Source organism: Fonsecaea nubica, assembly GCF_001646965.1.
Source record: "Fonsecaea nubica strain CBS 269.64 chromosome Unknown Scaff55, whole genome shotgun sequence".
In the NCBI taxonomy this organism is placed as follows: Eukaryota; Fungi; Ascomycota; class Eurotiomycetes; order Chaetothyriales; family Herpotrichiellaceae; genus Fonsecaea; species Fonsecaea nubica.
The window spans coordinates 89,027-105,846 of NW_019173728.1; the positions used below are offsets into that span (position 1 = coordinate 89,027).

The 16,820-nt window shown below is 52.2% G+C and overlaps 5 protein-coding genes across 5 annotated transcripts; 1 reads left to right on the forward strand and 4 right to left on the reverse strand.

The window, feature by feature from the left end:
* Nucleotides 1-151: 151 nt before the first annotated feature.
* AYO20_07679 (calcium/proton exchanger) lies at nt 152-2,180 on the reverse strand (the record flags this gene model as incomplete). Its single annotated transcript, XM_022645964.1, has 4 exons — nt 152-1,357; nt 1,423-1,618; nt 1,720-2,128; nt 2,177-2,180. The coding sequence occupies 4 exons, from the start codon at nt 2,178-2,180 to the stop codon at nt 152-154; spliced, it is 1,815 nt and encodes a 604-aa protein (XP_022498054.1).
* An 852-nt stretch (nt 2,181-3,032) lies between these two features.
* AYO20_07680 (hypothetical protein) lies at nt 3,033-3,371 on the reverse strand (the record flags this gene model as incomplete). The annotated part of the gene is made up of 1 exon (XM_022645965.1): nt 3,033-3,371. One exon carries the CDS (start codon nt 3,369-3,371, stop codon nt 3,033-3,035), a length of 339 nt encoding a protein of 112 aa, XP_022498055.1.
* A 1,585-nt stretch (nt 3,372-4,956) lies between these two features.
* Nucleotides 4,957-7,324, reverse strand: AYO20_07681 (hypothetical protein; the record flags this gene model as incomplete). The annotated part of the gene is made up of 8 exons (XM_022645966.1): nt 4,957-5,315; nt 5,417-5,824; nt 5,918-6,198; nt 6,289-6,379; nt 6,469-6,754; nt 6,837-6,901; nt 6,951-6,991; nt 7,062-7,324. The coding sequence occupies 8 exons, from the start codon at nt 7,322-7,324 to the stop codon at nt 4,957-4,959; spliced, it is 1,794 nt and encodes a 597-aa protein (XP_022498056.1).
* Nucleotides 7,325-8,250: 926 nt separating this feature from the next.
* Nucleotides 8,251-12,961, reverse strand: AYO20_07682 (hypothetical protein; the record flags this gene model as incomplete). The annotated part of the gene is made up of 6 exons (XM_022645967.1): nt 8,251-8,607; nt 8,710-9,623; nt 9,714-10,362; nt 11,818-11,918; nt 11,979-12,170; nt 12,805-12,961. 6 exons carry the CDS (start codon nt 12,959-12,961, stop codon nt 8,251-8,253), a joined length of 2,370 nt encoding a protein of 789 aa, XP_022498057.1.
* Nucleotides 12,962-14,286: 1,325 nt separating this feature from the next.
* On the forward strand, nt 14,287-16,124 carry AYO20_07683 (hypothetical protein; the record flags this gene model as incomplete). Its single annotated transcript, XM_022645968.1, has 3 exons — nt 14,287-15,518; nt 15,578-15,708; nt 15,790-16,124. The coding sequence occupies 3 exons, from the start codon at nt 14,287-14,289 to the stop codon at nt 16,122-16,124; spliced, it is 1,698 nt and encodes a 565-aa protein (XP_022498058.1).
* Nucleotides 16,125-16,820: the final 696 nt, after the last annotated feature.

Consider the following 16,820-nt stretch of genomic DNA (forward strand, 5'->3'; position numbering starts at 1 on the left):
TGTAGTTGCCAAGACATCGATTCTGGCTTCCTTCCATGGCGGAATGGGCTGTCGTCAGTCGCAGCATCGCCCACGAAACCAATCCGCCACTCAGCACTTGCGGCATAGTAGCCTATGTTGATTACAACTCGGTGTTGCCACTTTTGGCATATCAAGTCGAAGGACCGCTGGTCAAAGAACTTTGGTCCTGCCCGTCCGGAAAGAAATATGCTCCCACTGCCACGATCACATAGCACGCACACAACAGCGCACCTTCCAAGTAGTTGCTGCGTCCATCCAGAACGAGAAAGTTGACGATGAAAGTCGAAACAAACAACGACCCGGTCTCGAACAAGCTGAAGTAGAGGGACATGTCCTTATCCATGATCCACCCTAGAATGACGACGAATGGAGTGACAAAGAGCGCAATTTGAATGGACGATCCGAGCGACACGCCCAAGGCAAGGTCGAGCTTGTTCTTGGCGGCCACGGTCACTGCCGTGACATGCTCCGCAGCATTTCCAACAATGGGCAGAATAATCAATCCAATAAACGCCTCGGACAAGGGAGAATTTTCCACTAAATGTTCAATGCTTCCGACAAGAAATTCCGCGCAGAGTGCAACAAGAGCAGTGGAGACAATCAGGAGGACTATCGATGCAGTTTGGCTCATGGGAGGAGCGTCTTCTTCTGCGGGGGGACTTCTCGGCGTAGAGCGGCGTGCAATCCGAGCAACGGCTGGACTTTGCTGATCGTTGGGTGCTGACTGATAATGTCGAAGCGGATGAGAAGGATAATTTGCGTCTCTGCCTTTGGGAGAAGGATGTGTGGACGATCGAAAAACTGGTGGAGGCCGGAAAGAGAGTCCGCGAGGCCCGACAGTCGGTTTCTTGTCCTTGGCCGAAGCTGCAGGGGGATTCGTTGGCATCCCTTCTTCCTTCAATTCATCTTGCGACTTCATTTCCTCTGGCTCGGCAGTCTTTTCAGCATAATTATCAATCACATTCTGTCCAAACTGTATGGATCCTTCTCCATTGTCTGGTTCAGTCGCCACCTCAGTCTTCACCTCGCGTCTCCTGCTCAGTTTGGCCCTGAGTCTCTTGCTTACACGTCGATGTGAGCCGGCACTTGTGACCGAGGATCTTGAAGAGCTGGCCGAGGAAGAGCTTGAAGAGTCGAAACGCTGAAGAAATCCTGGCGTTGCTTCTTCATCGATGATATGTTGTGGAGTTCCTTGGTAAAGATACGCATGAGACTTTAGTTGGAACAGCAGATAGAGGACGTAGATGATGAGTAGGATCACGGAAGTCCCTCGGCTGAGTTTGATAACAGCACGATCAGCTTTCTGAAGGTCACTGAACGACGCGTGGAAGGCGGTCTGACGATCTGAGTTAGCACACCCTGGACTACGAGTCCCGATCAGCGCAAAGCACCAAGACTTACCGGAATCAGCAAGCTAAGGACTGCCAGCGCCAGTAAGCAAGCCGACATTTGAGTCACAGTGCTGTCGTAAATCTGCTCCTGGAATTCCAGGCCACCGATCAAAAAGGCCATACCCAAGATGAGAAGGAGGTTGGCAAGCAGTGAGCCGATAAGAGAAGCCTGGACAATGCGGATCTCATTTTTGACCAGGGCGATGCTTGCGTGAGGTTAGTATTACTTTCGAAGTGGGAACTAAATATCACATACATGCTTCATGCTGTTAGCGCCACCCGTAATCAATACAGTGAGATAACTTACAAGATGATCAATTCCACTGCATTTCCAAAACTGACATTCAGGAGAGCTCCCAATGTAGGCCCAAGTCGATGCGCAACACTTTCAGTTGCGAATGTCAAAAGGCCAGCCAAGGGGATAATGGCGACCGCATTAAGAGCAAAGACTACATTCTGGTTGATTCCAGTAAAGTGGATGGCGATGCCCACAGGCACAAAAACAAGTAGAACATTCACCCAGCTGTGGAACAGGGCGACTTTGACATTGGCGACGACGCGACTGAGAATGGAGCCTTTGGGGGGTTTCTGCTTTGTCGAGTCGTCACCCTGCGGTGGACTCGTGTTCGGCGGAGAGACTTGACTGTCACGACCGGGCGACCATGGGTTGAAGTTGTGCCTGTGAGCCGACGAATGTGCCCATGCTCTCACGCGATCTGATCAAATCTCAGCACGCGCGGACATGAAAAAGGGGGCTGACTTACGCATCTTTGTTGGTTGACTCGAAACCCGCCAGCCAGCATTATTGGGGAGCAGAAGTGGGAAGCAGACGGTCTGACTGGGGGTTAAAGATAATGGGATCGAAAGAGAAGAAACAACCAAAGCGCAACGAAGACAAAAACTCTGTTGGGTTGAAGTGCCGCGATGACGATGGACAAGTTGAACTGGGACGCGGTTTGGAAAAACATCTTGGCAGGTGGCGCTCACCAAGGAAGGGCTATCTGCCAATCATAGAGGCTCGTTACACGTGATACTGCCAAAGATGACGTCAAGATTCAGGTACCGTGCCAATGACGCCACAGAAGCCACAGAAGCCACAGGAAGTGGTGTGGCCAAGAGCACTAAGCTCACACGTACAATGCTCGGCAAAGTGACTCTATTTTCCACAAGATCGTCCGAACAGCACTAATTACGAGGTACCGAGTTACACCCTCCACAACTTCTCCAAGCCACCTGCACCCTGACACTCAGGCCACTGACCAACTTGCTGTACCTGTTTATTCAATGCTGACCCCACCTTTCAAGTACAGGCATCGCTGAACCTCTCCACAGCACAACAAAACGAGGTACGGTCCCATACATCTCCAAGAACCAACCACCTCTTATAGTGCCAGGGCCAATAATTCGCTGTGTGTTCAACAGAAGCCTGTGATTTGCGATGCCACATCTCCTAAGCGATCAAACAGAGGACTCGATTGTTAGGTTAGCTGAGTGAACCCCCACGGATCACCCCAGGGCGGAGGCGAAGTGCGCAAGAAGACGATTTGGCGGGCCGATCCGCCAATCTCAGTGGTGGCCCTGCCAGCCACATGTGCAGATGCCGGCTGCATTAGCCCAGATTTAATCCCTCATGTCGTCTGTACTTGTGGGTTGGATCCGATGAATGCTGGCACCTGTCAGCAACCTTGCACCATTAAACTGCGGGGGTAGATCCCAACCAAGCTCTGGCTGCTCGTGAGGAGGGTCAGTGGGCGGCACAGCGCCGCCAGAATTCGAGTCGAACAGGGTCAAGAGAATGTCGAGGACGTGGTTGAGCTGGGACTGTTTGTATTTATGGTATTCCGCGCTGGGAATCTGGGCGTGGAGGTGATCGAAATTGTAACATTGGTCCAGGTAACGGTTCACGCGCCGCATGCAGGACATTATGGCGTCTGTTCGCGCACTGTTGATCGCAGACATATTAGATGGAAAGACAGGAGAGACGATGGAAGATCTTCCACTCATCTGGGATGTGACGATTTAAGTGTTTGAAGATCCTGGAGACTCCCAAGAACCGGGTTCTGTTGTCCCTGAAGGTCCAGAAATGTCACTGACAGTCCCCATCGCAACTGACCACAATGCTTGTAGAGACACGGAGACCTGAAACTCCCTAGCTTCAGACCAGCAGGTAGAGAGACTACTCGCACAGACCAACAATCATGTTTGGTACTTGTAGCTGGCACGGACGAGGGACCTTTGGCAAAACCGGAGACGGGCTGTGGGATTCCATTCGCCCATGCCCGGGACCTTTAGTGATAAATATTGGAGACTCTCTCTACCAAGTACTTGTTTGCGATGGGTGACGGCAGACTGGATGAGTCGAGGCCACACCGCCGCTAATTCTCCCATCTGACCCTGGTGTTTGAGGCCAATCAGCGTTCCCTGCATCGCGATCGTGAGATTGGTAGGTTGTGACCTGGCGGTTGCGCGTGTCATGTGCAGAAGGTGTGCTTGGGGTGCGTTTGCCCGAAAAGCCCATGCATGAACCGGCCTGCGGGCTGCCCTCTCATTGACGGCATGGCAGTGGTGCGCAAAGGGCCCGCGATTGCTGCCGGTTACCTTTATGCAGGGTGGGCTGCAATAACCCGAGGTGTTTGAGGCACGAGCGAATGGACATGCGTTGTCGCGCTGAAGTAAGGTTTCGTAGTTTCGTGGCTCGTAAAAAGTCCCGTTCACGAGGAAACAAGTGATGAGTCTTCGGGGTAGGATATGTGCGAGTCCAGACTCTGACGGCCCTTTGACAGTTGACAGAAGAGGATGGTGTTACCTGTGTACCCAAGTTCTCAGTGATAGCGACAAGCACTCCTATTGTGTCGTTGTTGTGTACCTTACAAGCGTTGCCTGCGCCCACGAGACCTGGCAGGTAAAGATTGCTGCCGAGGTCCGGCCCTCCTGAGCGTGCGGTGTGACTGCCGGGTACTTGAGCGAAGTTTGTAACTCATACTTACATAGGTACCTAGGCATGCCCAGGCCAGGCTCCTGGCTTCCTAAAGATCCCATGCCAGGGAGTTTAGGGGTGTCAGGCTGGCAATGACAACCCCTCCTTTCCTCCTTTCCCGTTTTCCATGCCCCGCAGACACAAGACCTTGTAATCCTCCTCGCTTCTTCTGCACATCCATCATGCCCCAGTACATACAAACTTCACCAGCGAGCCGGCTAATGTTCAACATGAATATCGACCAAATATCTACTTAGCTTCTTTTGTTCTATCAAAAGGTTTTCATGTGCAGCAGCTCCCTTTCCACCCACTTATCATTGATGGCCGCCTCACGAAATCTCGGCCTAGTGCCTCGTACAACGCTAGCCACCTGGAGCTTGCTGTGTATACCTCGTCTACATATATTTCTAGGTTTCTAGGTTTCTAGTCGATCTCTTGAACCATCTTCAATCGACAGAAGCTAACAAATCTCTGACAAAGCTGACTCTTGACAGTCTTCATTCCCGAGGTGCCCTCCAGGACTCCTCCCACCCTCTCCTCAGTCATTCATGAACTTGACGAATCAACTCACAACTTCGCACCGCCATGCGATCCCCGCATCGTCTTCGCCGCCGCCGCCGCATTTTCCATCCTCCTCAGAACCCCCCTTTGGATCTTCCCGCTCGTGGTCTTGGGCAAAAACGCCGGCTCAACGAACTGGATCTTGCGCGGGTACTTGTACGGCGCGGCCTCCTTCTTGCAGAAATCCTGAATTGCGCGGATCAGCGAGGCCGCGGTTTCGGGGGCGAACGCGCGGTCTCGGTAGTCCTGGGTCGGCACGATAAAGGCCTTGACCACTTCGCCGCGGTTGGCGTCCGGGGAGGCCACGACGGCGGACTCGAGTACGGCCGGGTGCTGTTTCAGGACGGATTCGACTTCAAAGGGGCCTGTTTGGGGACATGTTCGAGTGGTTAGACACTGCATAAAACGAAACCAGCTTTCTTCAGAGGGAAAAAGGTAGGGGCAAATGGATAGATCGTGTACTCACCAATCCTGTAGCCACTCGAATTGATCACGTCGTCGGATCGGCCTACAAACCAAAGATACCTGTCTGCGTCGCGATACGCTCGATCCCCAGTAATATGCCATTCCGCCGCGTACTTGCCTGGTCGACTTCGCGATGACAGCGACGATGATGACGACGACGACACTCTGGTAGCCCGACTCACCTGACCGTCTTTCGAAATGTATCCGTCGTAGACACCCTTGGTCCTCCGGCCGTGTTCGTCCACCACTTTGACTGCGAGGTCACCTTCCGTGTTGTCGGGGGCAATGTTGCCCTGCTCGTCAATCACGTCGAGCGGCACGCCGGGCGTGGCTTTGCCCATACTGCCCAGCTTCACCTTGACACCAACGAAATTCCCCGCAGCCATGGTCGTCTCGGTTTGACCATACGCTGTTCGCGGCAGGAGTTAGATGTCATCGCGTTTCTTCGATGCAGGGCAAATAGGAACAGAGAACGGCAATTGGAGGAAGTTGGGAAACATACCGTCCTTGATTTCAATCCCACTCATGGCTTTCCACACATTCACAGCCTCGGGATTCAGTGGCTCTCCCGCGCTAACGCAATGTTGCAAAGCTCTAGGTCTCCTCTGCGCAAAGTACGCCTGCATATCCGGGGTGACGAGCTGGCGATACGCGGTCGGCGGCGCACAGAGAGTGGTGATGTCGTACTCGGCGAGCGTGTCGATCAGCGACTGGGGAGAAAACGCCCCTCGGTCGTCTTGGATGAACAATGTGGCGCCCATGTTCCAGGTCGCGAACCATGACCTAACCCCCGGGGGAGACACATTCAACTCGTCAGAAAATTCAGGACCTCGTCATGAAGTTCCTGTAATGAACTGGCCTTTCCACACTTACCATCCTGCTTTGGCCCATCCCTGCTCGGCCAGCGTCCAAAAGACTTTGCTTTGATCCAGATCCAACCAATATTTACCAGTTGAAGCATGAGCTACCGAAATGGTCAGTTAATAATCGCTCTTGTTCGGGATGCCCTATGCCAGTGGAGGCGCCATCTGGCGCAGTAGAGGGAAAGCCCACCTAAGGGGTAGGAGACCTGGTTATGAAGCACCATTTTGGGCAGGCCCGTGGTCCCGGATGTGAAATAGATGATGCAAGGGTCCGACCATGTGGTCTTGGGCCCGATGAAATCCTGCAAAGACGTCTGTTCCAAGGCTTGCCGATACTGGACCGCGTCTTCGTGCGGTTCGCCGTCGACCTGCAAGATGACTCGCACACTGGGACATCTTGACCTGACTCCGAGGAAAGCACTGATGGTCGATCGATTACCAACGAAGATGGTACATTGCGAGGCTTGAACACGGTACTGGTGAAGCCATACAGGTTAGCCGGATTTCTCATCACCCTCTTCCTTGATGGCAAGACCATCTTTGGCGCTTGCGGCTCACCTCGATATCTTTGGGTGTCGCCAGCACGGTACACGGACAGAGGACAACCCCAGACCGTATCGCGGCTGTCGCAACCTACAGTCCACCTGTTAGCCCAGCCTGCACACCTCGTACCATCGGATGTATTATAGGAGTCGAGATGACTTTCCTCCCACCTGCACGCCTGCCGTGTCAGCGCCAAAGTCTTCCCATTTGCAAACCACACTCAATGCATGAAATACTCACCATGCGGGTACTCTGTTCGAGACGATCATCAACCGATCTCCACATTGGACGCCAAGGTCTCTCAACAGGTGTGCAGCCCGATGGCTCTGGTCTCGAAAGTAGCGATAGGTGAATGTGCGAGGGGGGGAATTGCCGCGAGGGCCGGCCGTCGTCCACAGCATCGCGCGCAGGTTGGGGTCGATGTGTGCCCATTTGTCCACGACGTCTGTCGCGAAATTGAAATGCTCGGCGGTAGAGGTCAGAGGTGCTGGTAAAGACGCCATTTTATGCCGCTGTCTAGAGATCGTCGACGAGTCTGAATTTCTCAACGGTATCTTGAGCACGGAAACAAACAAACAGGAATGGAGACAGAGGGGAGCCGAATATCTCACCAGAGGTACACAGGAAGGGGGTGGTGAACACCGAGGATTCAAGATGGACGTGGAAAAAGTCCCTGGATTGGCCGGGAGGTATATTGCGGACCACATTCCCGGAGACAGCTTCGAACTAATTGACTTTTGTTCTGACAAGCCATGAAAACTCGTGGCTCGCTATCTAGTTCGACATTCACGGAGAGACGTATAGCCGGGCAGACTATTGTGAACGGTCTCGAACGCATGAAGCACTGGGGCCCAGAGATTGTAAAACGAGACGAACACGGCCCGCTGATCCTGTTCGCTTAGATGGATGTGGAATGGGGCACATGCGACGAGCGACGCGAGCGATGATTGGTGGACAAGCCGGACCGAGGGCTTCTAACTTGTATAGGAAGGCATCGGCACGAACTGGTCGTGCCATCTGGACTCCGATGGCCTGTTGGCCGTGTGTGTAGCGGCACCATGTCCGGGGATGCTTTGCCGCGAGACCTCGTAATGACTTCATGTCTGTGGTTGCCAGGAGGCTTACGACGATTTTCCCAGCTGACCTTTGAACAGCAAATTCCATGTAGAGGCCAAGATAGGATATACTAGAACTGAGTTTTAATTTCCTGACACTGATACCTGGTATTATGTGTTGCTGGGGGCTCAGGAAATGCTTACACCGTTCTCCGGTATTACTCCAGACTCCTCACTATCATCTGTTGCCCATATCAAAAGGCGCTACTCGGTCCGTGGGCAGAGTTGATAGAACCAAGGACGTACCCATTTTCGGGAAAAGGGTTCGACAACGCCAGAATTGATACAGTTTACCACAGAAGCATCAGGCCTCTTCAGCATTGATCTGTCGTCTGAGTAGCATTGAACCTGTTATCTTCCGTCGTGCTGGTGTCGGTGCCCGGGACTGTCGTAAAAGCCACCGAGTCGCTCTGAGATACAAACCCCAGCTGGGCAACGCTGGGACTGCTGAATAGATCGTACCATGAGGAGTTGTTGTTGAACCAGAAACTATCGTCCGGACTCTCGTTGGCCGTCTGTTGCGCGATGTTGCCGTTGGACAACGTGCTATAGTCGACCAAGGACCACAGCATCTCCGTGTCGGCGGGCGAGAGAATCTGAATCTCAGGCTTGTCGCTGGCAAGTTCGCTTAACAGGTACGTCTGTGCCGCGAACACGTCAAGTGCGAGAGCCTGGGGGTTAGATAGAAATCAGTCCAAGGTCTGCACTGAGCTGGCTTGATGATGTGAAAGTAGCGAACACATGGACATTTAACAAATGCTTTTGGGACTTACCATCGTGGCGACGTTCTGCCAGTATCGACTGATATCTTCGATGAATGACGTGGTTTCCTGAAGGAGTTCGAAACAACGCACTTGGGCGTCGCCTGTAGCCGCATGAGCATTCATGATGAAAATCGTACCAGAAATGATGGCACAGTAGCCGTAGAACGATGTGTGCGAGATGCAGCCAGCCTTGCGTGCGTCCTGCAACAGTCCGATCAAACCCTTGGCCGAGTCCAAGCCGGACTCGAACGCCCGGGACAGAAATCGGCCAGAGGCGACCCTGTTACATGATGCAATCTTGCGTCTCAGCAGGAATGGATGGTTCAGCAGACAGTTACACAGGTGGAACAATGCTCGGGCAAAGACTATGGGGCCGGCATTGGCCTGATCCACGACACCAGCAGAATTGCGATATGGTCCGAGCATATCCTCCAGGGGCTTGTGCATCTCCATTTGCGTCTCCAGATATGAGAGATCGGAGCCGATGGCGGCAAACTCAGAGCTGGAGTCCCAGGGTGGGTGTCGGTTGACACCAAACTCCTGCAGCATGTACTGGGCGGCGCGTCCGAGAATGTATGCTATCAGGATAACATGAGCGAATGGGCTGTGCTGCGCAGAGTTCGAATGCGCGCCGTTGGATAATTGCTCAAGCTTCGATGTCTCTTTCCATTTTTTGTCCCTCCATGTCGCCTCGTCAACGGGGAGCTGTAACTGACACGAAGCATTCAAGATAGCAGGGGGACGTCCTCGGCCACAAGACACCAGGCGATCCAAGAGATATAGCGACCAGAAAGTTCTTCGACGTTCTTCGGCTTCGTCAAAAGGTATGTGGTTACCTGGCTCGATCATGAAGCGCAAGTCTTGAGCAATGCGCACTGCCATGCCAATTTTGACCCATGCAGCGCCATGTCGACTTGGTCCAGCTAGATAGAACAACAGGGGAACCAAAGACATTGTTAGTGACACTCATCTTTCATGAACCCGAGTAAAGGAGACCGGGGACGGACACTTACCAGTAAAATCAAATATTGCAAGTAGCGTGATTGTCTGCACTGTTCGAATGTCTGCCTTTTGATTTGCAGCAAAGCATGTCTCAACGATTAGATTCCATGAGCGATTGGCATGGGTCGTGGCTGCTTGTTCCTTGGTATGCTCGAAGAAAGAATTCCCAGAGAACCGGATAGCGTTCGAAAACACCGCAAAGAGCAAGTGGTCGGGAATCTCGCCTCTTGACAAACGATCCCGGAAATTGCCTTCGTGGAAAAAAGAGTAGGGTTGATTGTGGCAGAAGGTAAAGTAGATGTCGACTGTCTCCAGAAGAACAGGCAGCGGCGCCAGCCTGAGGAAATCTGTCTGTCCAGCGGTGCTTTCCGTGGCACCAGTCAAAGCCGAACCTGTGGAACAATTGCCGTTGGCCGGAAGGCCAGTGTATGTCCCTGTGGTAGAGATCCTGCTAGAGGACTCGACCTGACTATTTCCAGTTCGAGATGACTCTGACATGGCCTTTCCGCTGTGAGAATCGAGAAGTCGGTCAGATTCGCTAGCTTCCGTCTTAGTATCTCTTGAGAAGGATCGCTGCAGATTGAAAACGTACGATTCTATCTTCTCACTGAGGTTCTTTAGGAGTCGTTCGATCGTGTCGAGCCGCGTAGTGATTTCTGCCTGTAGTGTTGTCAGTGACAGAGGGCTGGAGAACAACGTCCTACTGGAACGAAGTGCTTTTACTAGTTGTGATGCCGGCACCATCCCTTCAACGTCCTTGCCATGCATCGCTCCTCTATTGACGCCGTTGCCGTTGCCATTGGTGTCAGCATCAGGATAATGGCAGTCTGCGTTGTAAGAAGAATGTTATCCCAAGACGGGAAAGAAGAAGATGAAGTGGGCAGTACCTACACTGCGCTAATCGTCTGCAGCTCTCGCACCTGGGCCGCTCACCGGTGCAGCGGGTCTTTCTCCGTCTGTAATGGAAAGCAGGGTGTTAGTATCAAATCCTTGGTGGTTAAGTGGCACGAGAGCAAACAAGCAGACGTAGCTACTCATCGGAGTATCTATGAATACGGCTTGACATAGTGACAGTAGCCGCCCAAGGAAATCGACCCACTCACCTGCATAGAAAACAGGCTTGGGCGATACGCTGCACAGGCCGATAGTAGGTACTTGATGTAGACATATCTGGCTCTGGGCCACGAGGGAGTTGGAGCATGACGGGTTATGGTACAAGGCAAGAGAGTCGGGCAAAATCCTTGGGCCTTGGGCAGATATTGCGAGGGTGGCTCTTTTGGACAACCGTGGGCAAGCCAAAGCGGGGTAGCCATCAAGTAATGCCTAGGTAACGGCACCCATTGGATAGGTGACTTGGCGCCTCCGTTTGAGGGGGCGGGATTGTCCCCGGAGAACAAAACATACTGCAAATTCAACGCTGGCGAGCCCTTGGGGTATTCAACTGTAGGCAAAAATAAACCCCCCTTGTCAGTTGTTTAGCAGTCGGACTTGAATCATCACTTGTCAGATACATCACCTTCGTTCACTGACTGAGCGCCAAGATACGTTAGCAGAACTCTAGATTTTCATCTATGGGGTCTATCAAGCCATAACTGGCAGCATTGAGCCTTTGTCAGATACTAATGTCAATCTCATAGAACAACTCCGAGTATTGAGGAAGATACACCTGTGCTGTTTGGAGAAATCTAACCAATCATATTCCAGCTTGGGGCTCAGCCTTGAGCGAAAATTGGTAAGCGTGACCCGTCTTGGAAGGTAGTTTCCTGTCTTGGCCATATAACCCCCACTTATGTCTCGTGCGGTAAGCTCCTGCGGGTGACAACTTCTTTGTTCTTGTCAAGACATTCGCAAAAGGTATATCATCGGCTTCCACTTTGGCTGGTCCGCCCTAGAGCAAAATCCAGACCTTGTAGTAAATTGTCCAGGAATTTGGCATTTACTTGCAACCCTGGTGTCGACCAAAACACATGCGGATAGCCCTCATAGTGATCACGCCGAGTCAGAACGCTGAGACGGACCGAGTCAGCGAACAGCAAATATAGTCGGTGTATGAGTTTGAACCAACCCTTTGCTTTGCGGCTCGCGATCCATTAATATTCCATCATCGCGAAGTACATCAGCGCCGCAAGTGACAAGATAGGTTCGCGGCAACGTGGCCAAAGATGGCGATAGCAGCACGGAGAAAGTGCTGTCATATGGGTCATGGCCGTTGGCATCTGGAGATTGTAATAAGTGATGTATACGCTTGCGAGCTGAAGACCACACTTGGGACGTACCCATGAAAATGTCCAAAACAGCCTTGTCGATAATCGCACCATCTTTGTTTTCTTCCATCGACTTGTAGGAAGGTAGAATATCGGGAGGTACCGCCTTCTCAGCAACTACCACAGGAGCTAGAGCAATGATGCCGCGGATGGAGACGTTTTGTGAACGTAGAGCAATGGCCGAGGACAAAGCTAGTTGGGCTCCTGCAGACACGCCACAGAGGAGCAGTTCTGGAACTGGGTTGTGACTAGCTGACGAGTTTGAGAAATGAGAGATAGCCTGGCTTCATAATGAGAACACAACACGCAATGTAGAGAGATGTAAAAACCGCACCCATTTTCCAGCAGCGACACAATCCTCCAACGATGCAGGCCACGGATGTTCAGGCGCGAGCCGATACTCGACAGACACGAAGGGGACCTGGGCACGCAGACACAGTTTCTGGATAAGTTCTGTCGCGAGGGATCAGATATGCAGTAGACTTCGCGGGAACTGCGAACTTGAAAGGAAAGAACAAACCGTGGTCGGCCTCTAGATCTCCAACACAGAAACCACCACCATCTCGGAAAATTCTCAGTTTATACGCTGCTTCTTCGAAAGAACCAAAGACTCACGAAACCTTGGCTACTGTTAAATCTCTCCTGCAGATGGCCTGTCACCGAGGTAATCATGCTCACCATAATCCTACTACATCTGAGTGTCCATTACTCCCTTTGTCTTGATAGATCCGCACGCGGAACGGGCCTACATTCTCATGGCCTTGAAGCCAACGTCTCATCTGGTCAGCTCTCCTGTTCGATCAATTGGGGGGCTCAGCAATTGTGTGTAGTGACCTACCGATGTCGAGACCTGGTTCGTTCTTTTGCAAAGGCGCGTTCTTTGTCGTGTTCGAGATATTCTCTCTTATTTGCTCGATGGTGTTGCCCGTAACCAACGGCCGAAATCCCAGGGTCTCTTCCAGGGCAAGCCATTCCGGTGCGAGGTTCAAAGGCATTTTGGTACCAGGTGGCTCTGATACAGGTGTTATCTATCAATAGAAACCTCCAATCGATATCCAGTAGTAGACATCTATGGTAGTGTGTGTAAAGAGAGTGTGAACGATATAACCACCCCCAACACCAGTACGGATCGAATTCCTTCCATCATCCTCCACAGTAACTCGACCCCATCACCTTCATCACCTGACAGATATCTACTTCTCTGTGCTTTCGGGGCCACGGTCCGAGAGAATCTCCAACGATAGTTGAGCTGTGAAGAGGTATTGACGACAAGTATAGCTTCTACCTGGATTCATATTCTTACGCCCATGCCGCGCTGATGGGGTCCAGCAGGAAATCCAGGCTCTGGAACTCTGGCAGCGTAGTGCGAAGTCTATCTGTTTGCACAGTGAATACGAAAAGTAACGCCCACACAATGTGGAGTTCTTCCTCGGCTTCAGCCAGAGGGGGCCTTGGTGGGAATACTCCACTGTAATATCTCTGGTTTGCTGAGAGAAATTGTTGGACAAGTCTGTATCCTTGCTCCCTGTCTCTGGAGTGGTACCTGTGGCACCCTTGCACATGGCCCTAACTGCACTTTGGTGCGTCTCCAGGACGCCACTCAAACGCCGCCTGGCCGAGTATCTCGGATTATCAGCAAAACTCTTCTGGGGAGACTGCCGCCCTTATCTGCGACTTTCAGTAACCTACCACGCGCTATGGTGAGCCTTGTGTGAGGAACCCGCAGAAAAAACACCTGCCTATCGCTGCTTATTGATCATGCACTTTTCCTCCCTGATGCACCCCATGTGATCCCAGCCAAGACAGACGGGTGAGGTGGGGTAACGCTGTCCGGGGTCAGAAGGCGCTACTGAGTCTGAAGATTCGGTCTATTTCAAAAACCTGACTCGGTAAGGGCGAGTTAAAAGACTTTCTCGGGACATTGCTCAGACTTGTGCCGAGCGCCGCTGTACAGATCAGTGAATACCGGTACATAAATCTCCAATGCAGCTTGAAATAAGAGCCTATAGGCTAGTGATGACCGGTGTCTCCATTCGCTTGGGGCACTCCAGACTTCGGTTATCTTTCTTCCCAGCAAACCTGTGGGACCTCCATGCCGCAGACCACCCCCTCCCTGGCTCTTGGCTTTATAAAGACCGGTCCGACCATCCGGACAGTAGTCTAAAAAAGTAGGCCGAGGCAAATGTGTGGGGATGGGGGTTTTTATAAATGATATATGGGAGTTCCAATGAAATGATGTGGTGAAAGTCGTATACTCTCGCGCAGTGCTACTCTGATACATCACTTTACGACGGGAGTAACGCCCGAGTCCGACACAAAGATGGTTGTGTCTCATGATTCGCAATCGAACGGGACTGCCGTCAACGGCGATGCCCCGAATGGCGCCCATTCCGGGACCATCGACTGCGATGTTATCATTGTCGGAGGTGGCTTCAGTGGCATGACGGCCTTGCACAAAGCACGTAAGCTGGGGTTGACTGCCAAAATCTTCGAGGAAGGCACCGATTTCGGTGGCGTCTGGTACTGGAATCGCTACCCTGGTGCTCGAGTCGACTCCGAAGCGCCCTTCTATCAGCTCTCTATACCCGAGGTCACAAAGGATTGGTATTACAGCCAAAGATTCCCCGATCACACCGAGTTACGCAAGTATATGGCACACATTGATAAAGTCCTCGACCTACGGAAGGACACATACTTCAACGCGCAGGTCATCGGCGCCGAGTTTGACACCAAGAAAGCACTGTGGACGGTCAAAACAAGCGCAGGCCATGTCGCCAGGGGCAAATACATTATTATCGCAACTGGCTTGCTGCACAAGAAATACCTGCCAGAATTTCCAGGCATGGGCGACTACAAGGGTGAACTTTACCATTCCGGCGCCTGGCCCGAGAACCTCAGCGTGAAGGGCAAACGTGTCGGCATTATCGGCACTGGAGCTACCAGCGTGCAGATCGTACAAGAGCTGGCCAAGGAAGCCGATACCTTGACTAACTTCATGCGTCGTCCCAGCTACTGCGTGCCGGCTGGCAATCGACCACTCACCATCCAGGAACAAAAGGAGCAGAAGGGACTCCTTCATGCCCTGTTCAAAGCAGGCAGACAATCATTCGTCGGTATACCTGTACTAGGAACCGTCCCTGGCAAGTCTGTTCTCGACGCGACACCGGAGGAGAGGGAAGAAGCTTTCGAGATCGGATGGAACCGTGGTGGCGCGGGCTTGAATTCGTGCGGCTACACAGACATTCTCACAGATAAGAAGGCAAATCGTATCGTGTATGATTTCTGGCGCAAGAAGGTCCGTGCAAGGATGACCGACCCAGTCAAGATGGATCTTATGGCACCGGCCGAGCCACCTTATTGGTATGGTACGAAACGCCAACCTCTGGAGGAAGACTACTACGAGTGCATTGATATGCCTCATGTCGAAGTGGTGGACCTCAACGCGGCCCCTCTCCAACATTTCACCGAGAAGGGTATCTTGACGGCAGATGGGAAGGAACGGGAATTTGATGTGATTGCATTGGCCACAGGGTTCGAGAGCTACACAGGCTCGTACGTCGACCACTCGCTTCCCATTCTGGTCAAGTCATGCTAACATTGAGTCTCACTAGGATTGTGAACATGGGCCTGCTGAACAAGGATGGAATAGACTTGAAGGATCTTTGGAAAGACGGAATCAAGTCATACCTGGGAATCCTCATCAACGGCTTTCCCAATGCCTTTATGGTATACAGCCCTCAAGGTACGTAAATCCGATGCCCTTTGCGCATGGACGGAGGGAAGAATATCAGGACTAACACGACTTGTTATCACCACCCTGTAGCTCCCACTTCGCTATCCAATGGTCCAACCATCCTAGAATGTCAGCTGGATTACGTCTTTGCCGCGATCGAGAAGCTTGAGAAGGAGCACGCCAAGTCCATCGAACCCACGCCGGAAGCTCAAGATGAATGGAAAAAGACGGTTCTCGCCACCACCGAAGGTAGTCTGATTCCGTTGACAAACTCGTGGTGGACCGGGGCGAACATACCGGGCAAGAAGGCCGAGCTGGTCACATTCTGCCACGGGATTGAAAATTACGAGAAGGAAATCCTCAAGACTTTGGACAGCTGGAAGGGATTCGACATCGTTCACGAGAGCGTCGTCCCTCTTGAATAGATAGATCATGACGCTTCTAGAAGAAACATCGACGTTGGACCTATAGGGGAGATAACAGGTATTGAGCCCCTCTACAGCTATCGTACTTCATCACTTGGTCATCATGCTATATTACCTACCACCTTGCGAGGATTCAGATTGGGGCAATCAGTGTTGTAGCTAGAGAGTTGACATATAGGTAAGTCATCTCTCCCGCTCGGTGGCTTTACAGCTACAGTCAGACAGGGACGATGATTAACAGTCTCCATGCAGGTGAGATTACGGCGCCCTTCCATAGTTCCATAAGTTCTCTCGACGCATGGGGAAGAAATTATGTACACCGTATGGAATGCACAAATATCGCAGCCCGAGCCGTGATTATGTGTTGCTCATCCACCGTCCGACGTATATATCGGACCGATACCCCAGGGTTCTACTGGCAGGCGCAAGGACCTTTTGACTGCCGAAAACGAGTATACCTCGTGCTATAATTTTGTGGGGAAAGGCCGTCTCTCCATTTTCATTGGCCTGATTGACCCCGGTCCGGCGGTCCGAATGACGCTAACCAAAAATGGCTCGGCCCAGCCCAAGACCCAAAGTGGAGACGTCCGGGGCAGCAAGTTCTCGACCTCGACCTTGTTGGCTCTGATCCGACACCCCGGTCATGGGTCATGGCGCCCCATGGGGTGAGGGACCATCAACACCATCACAGTCTGC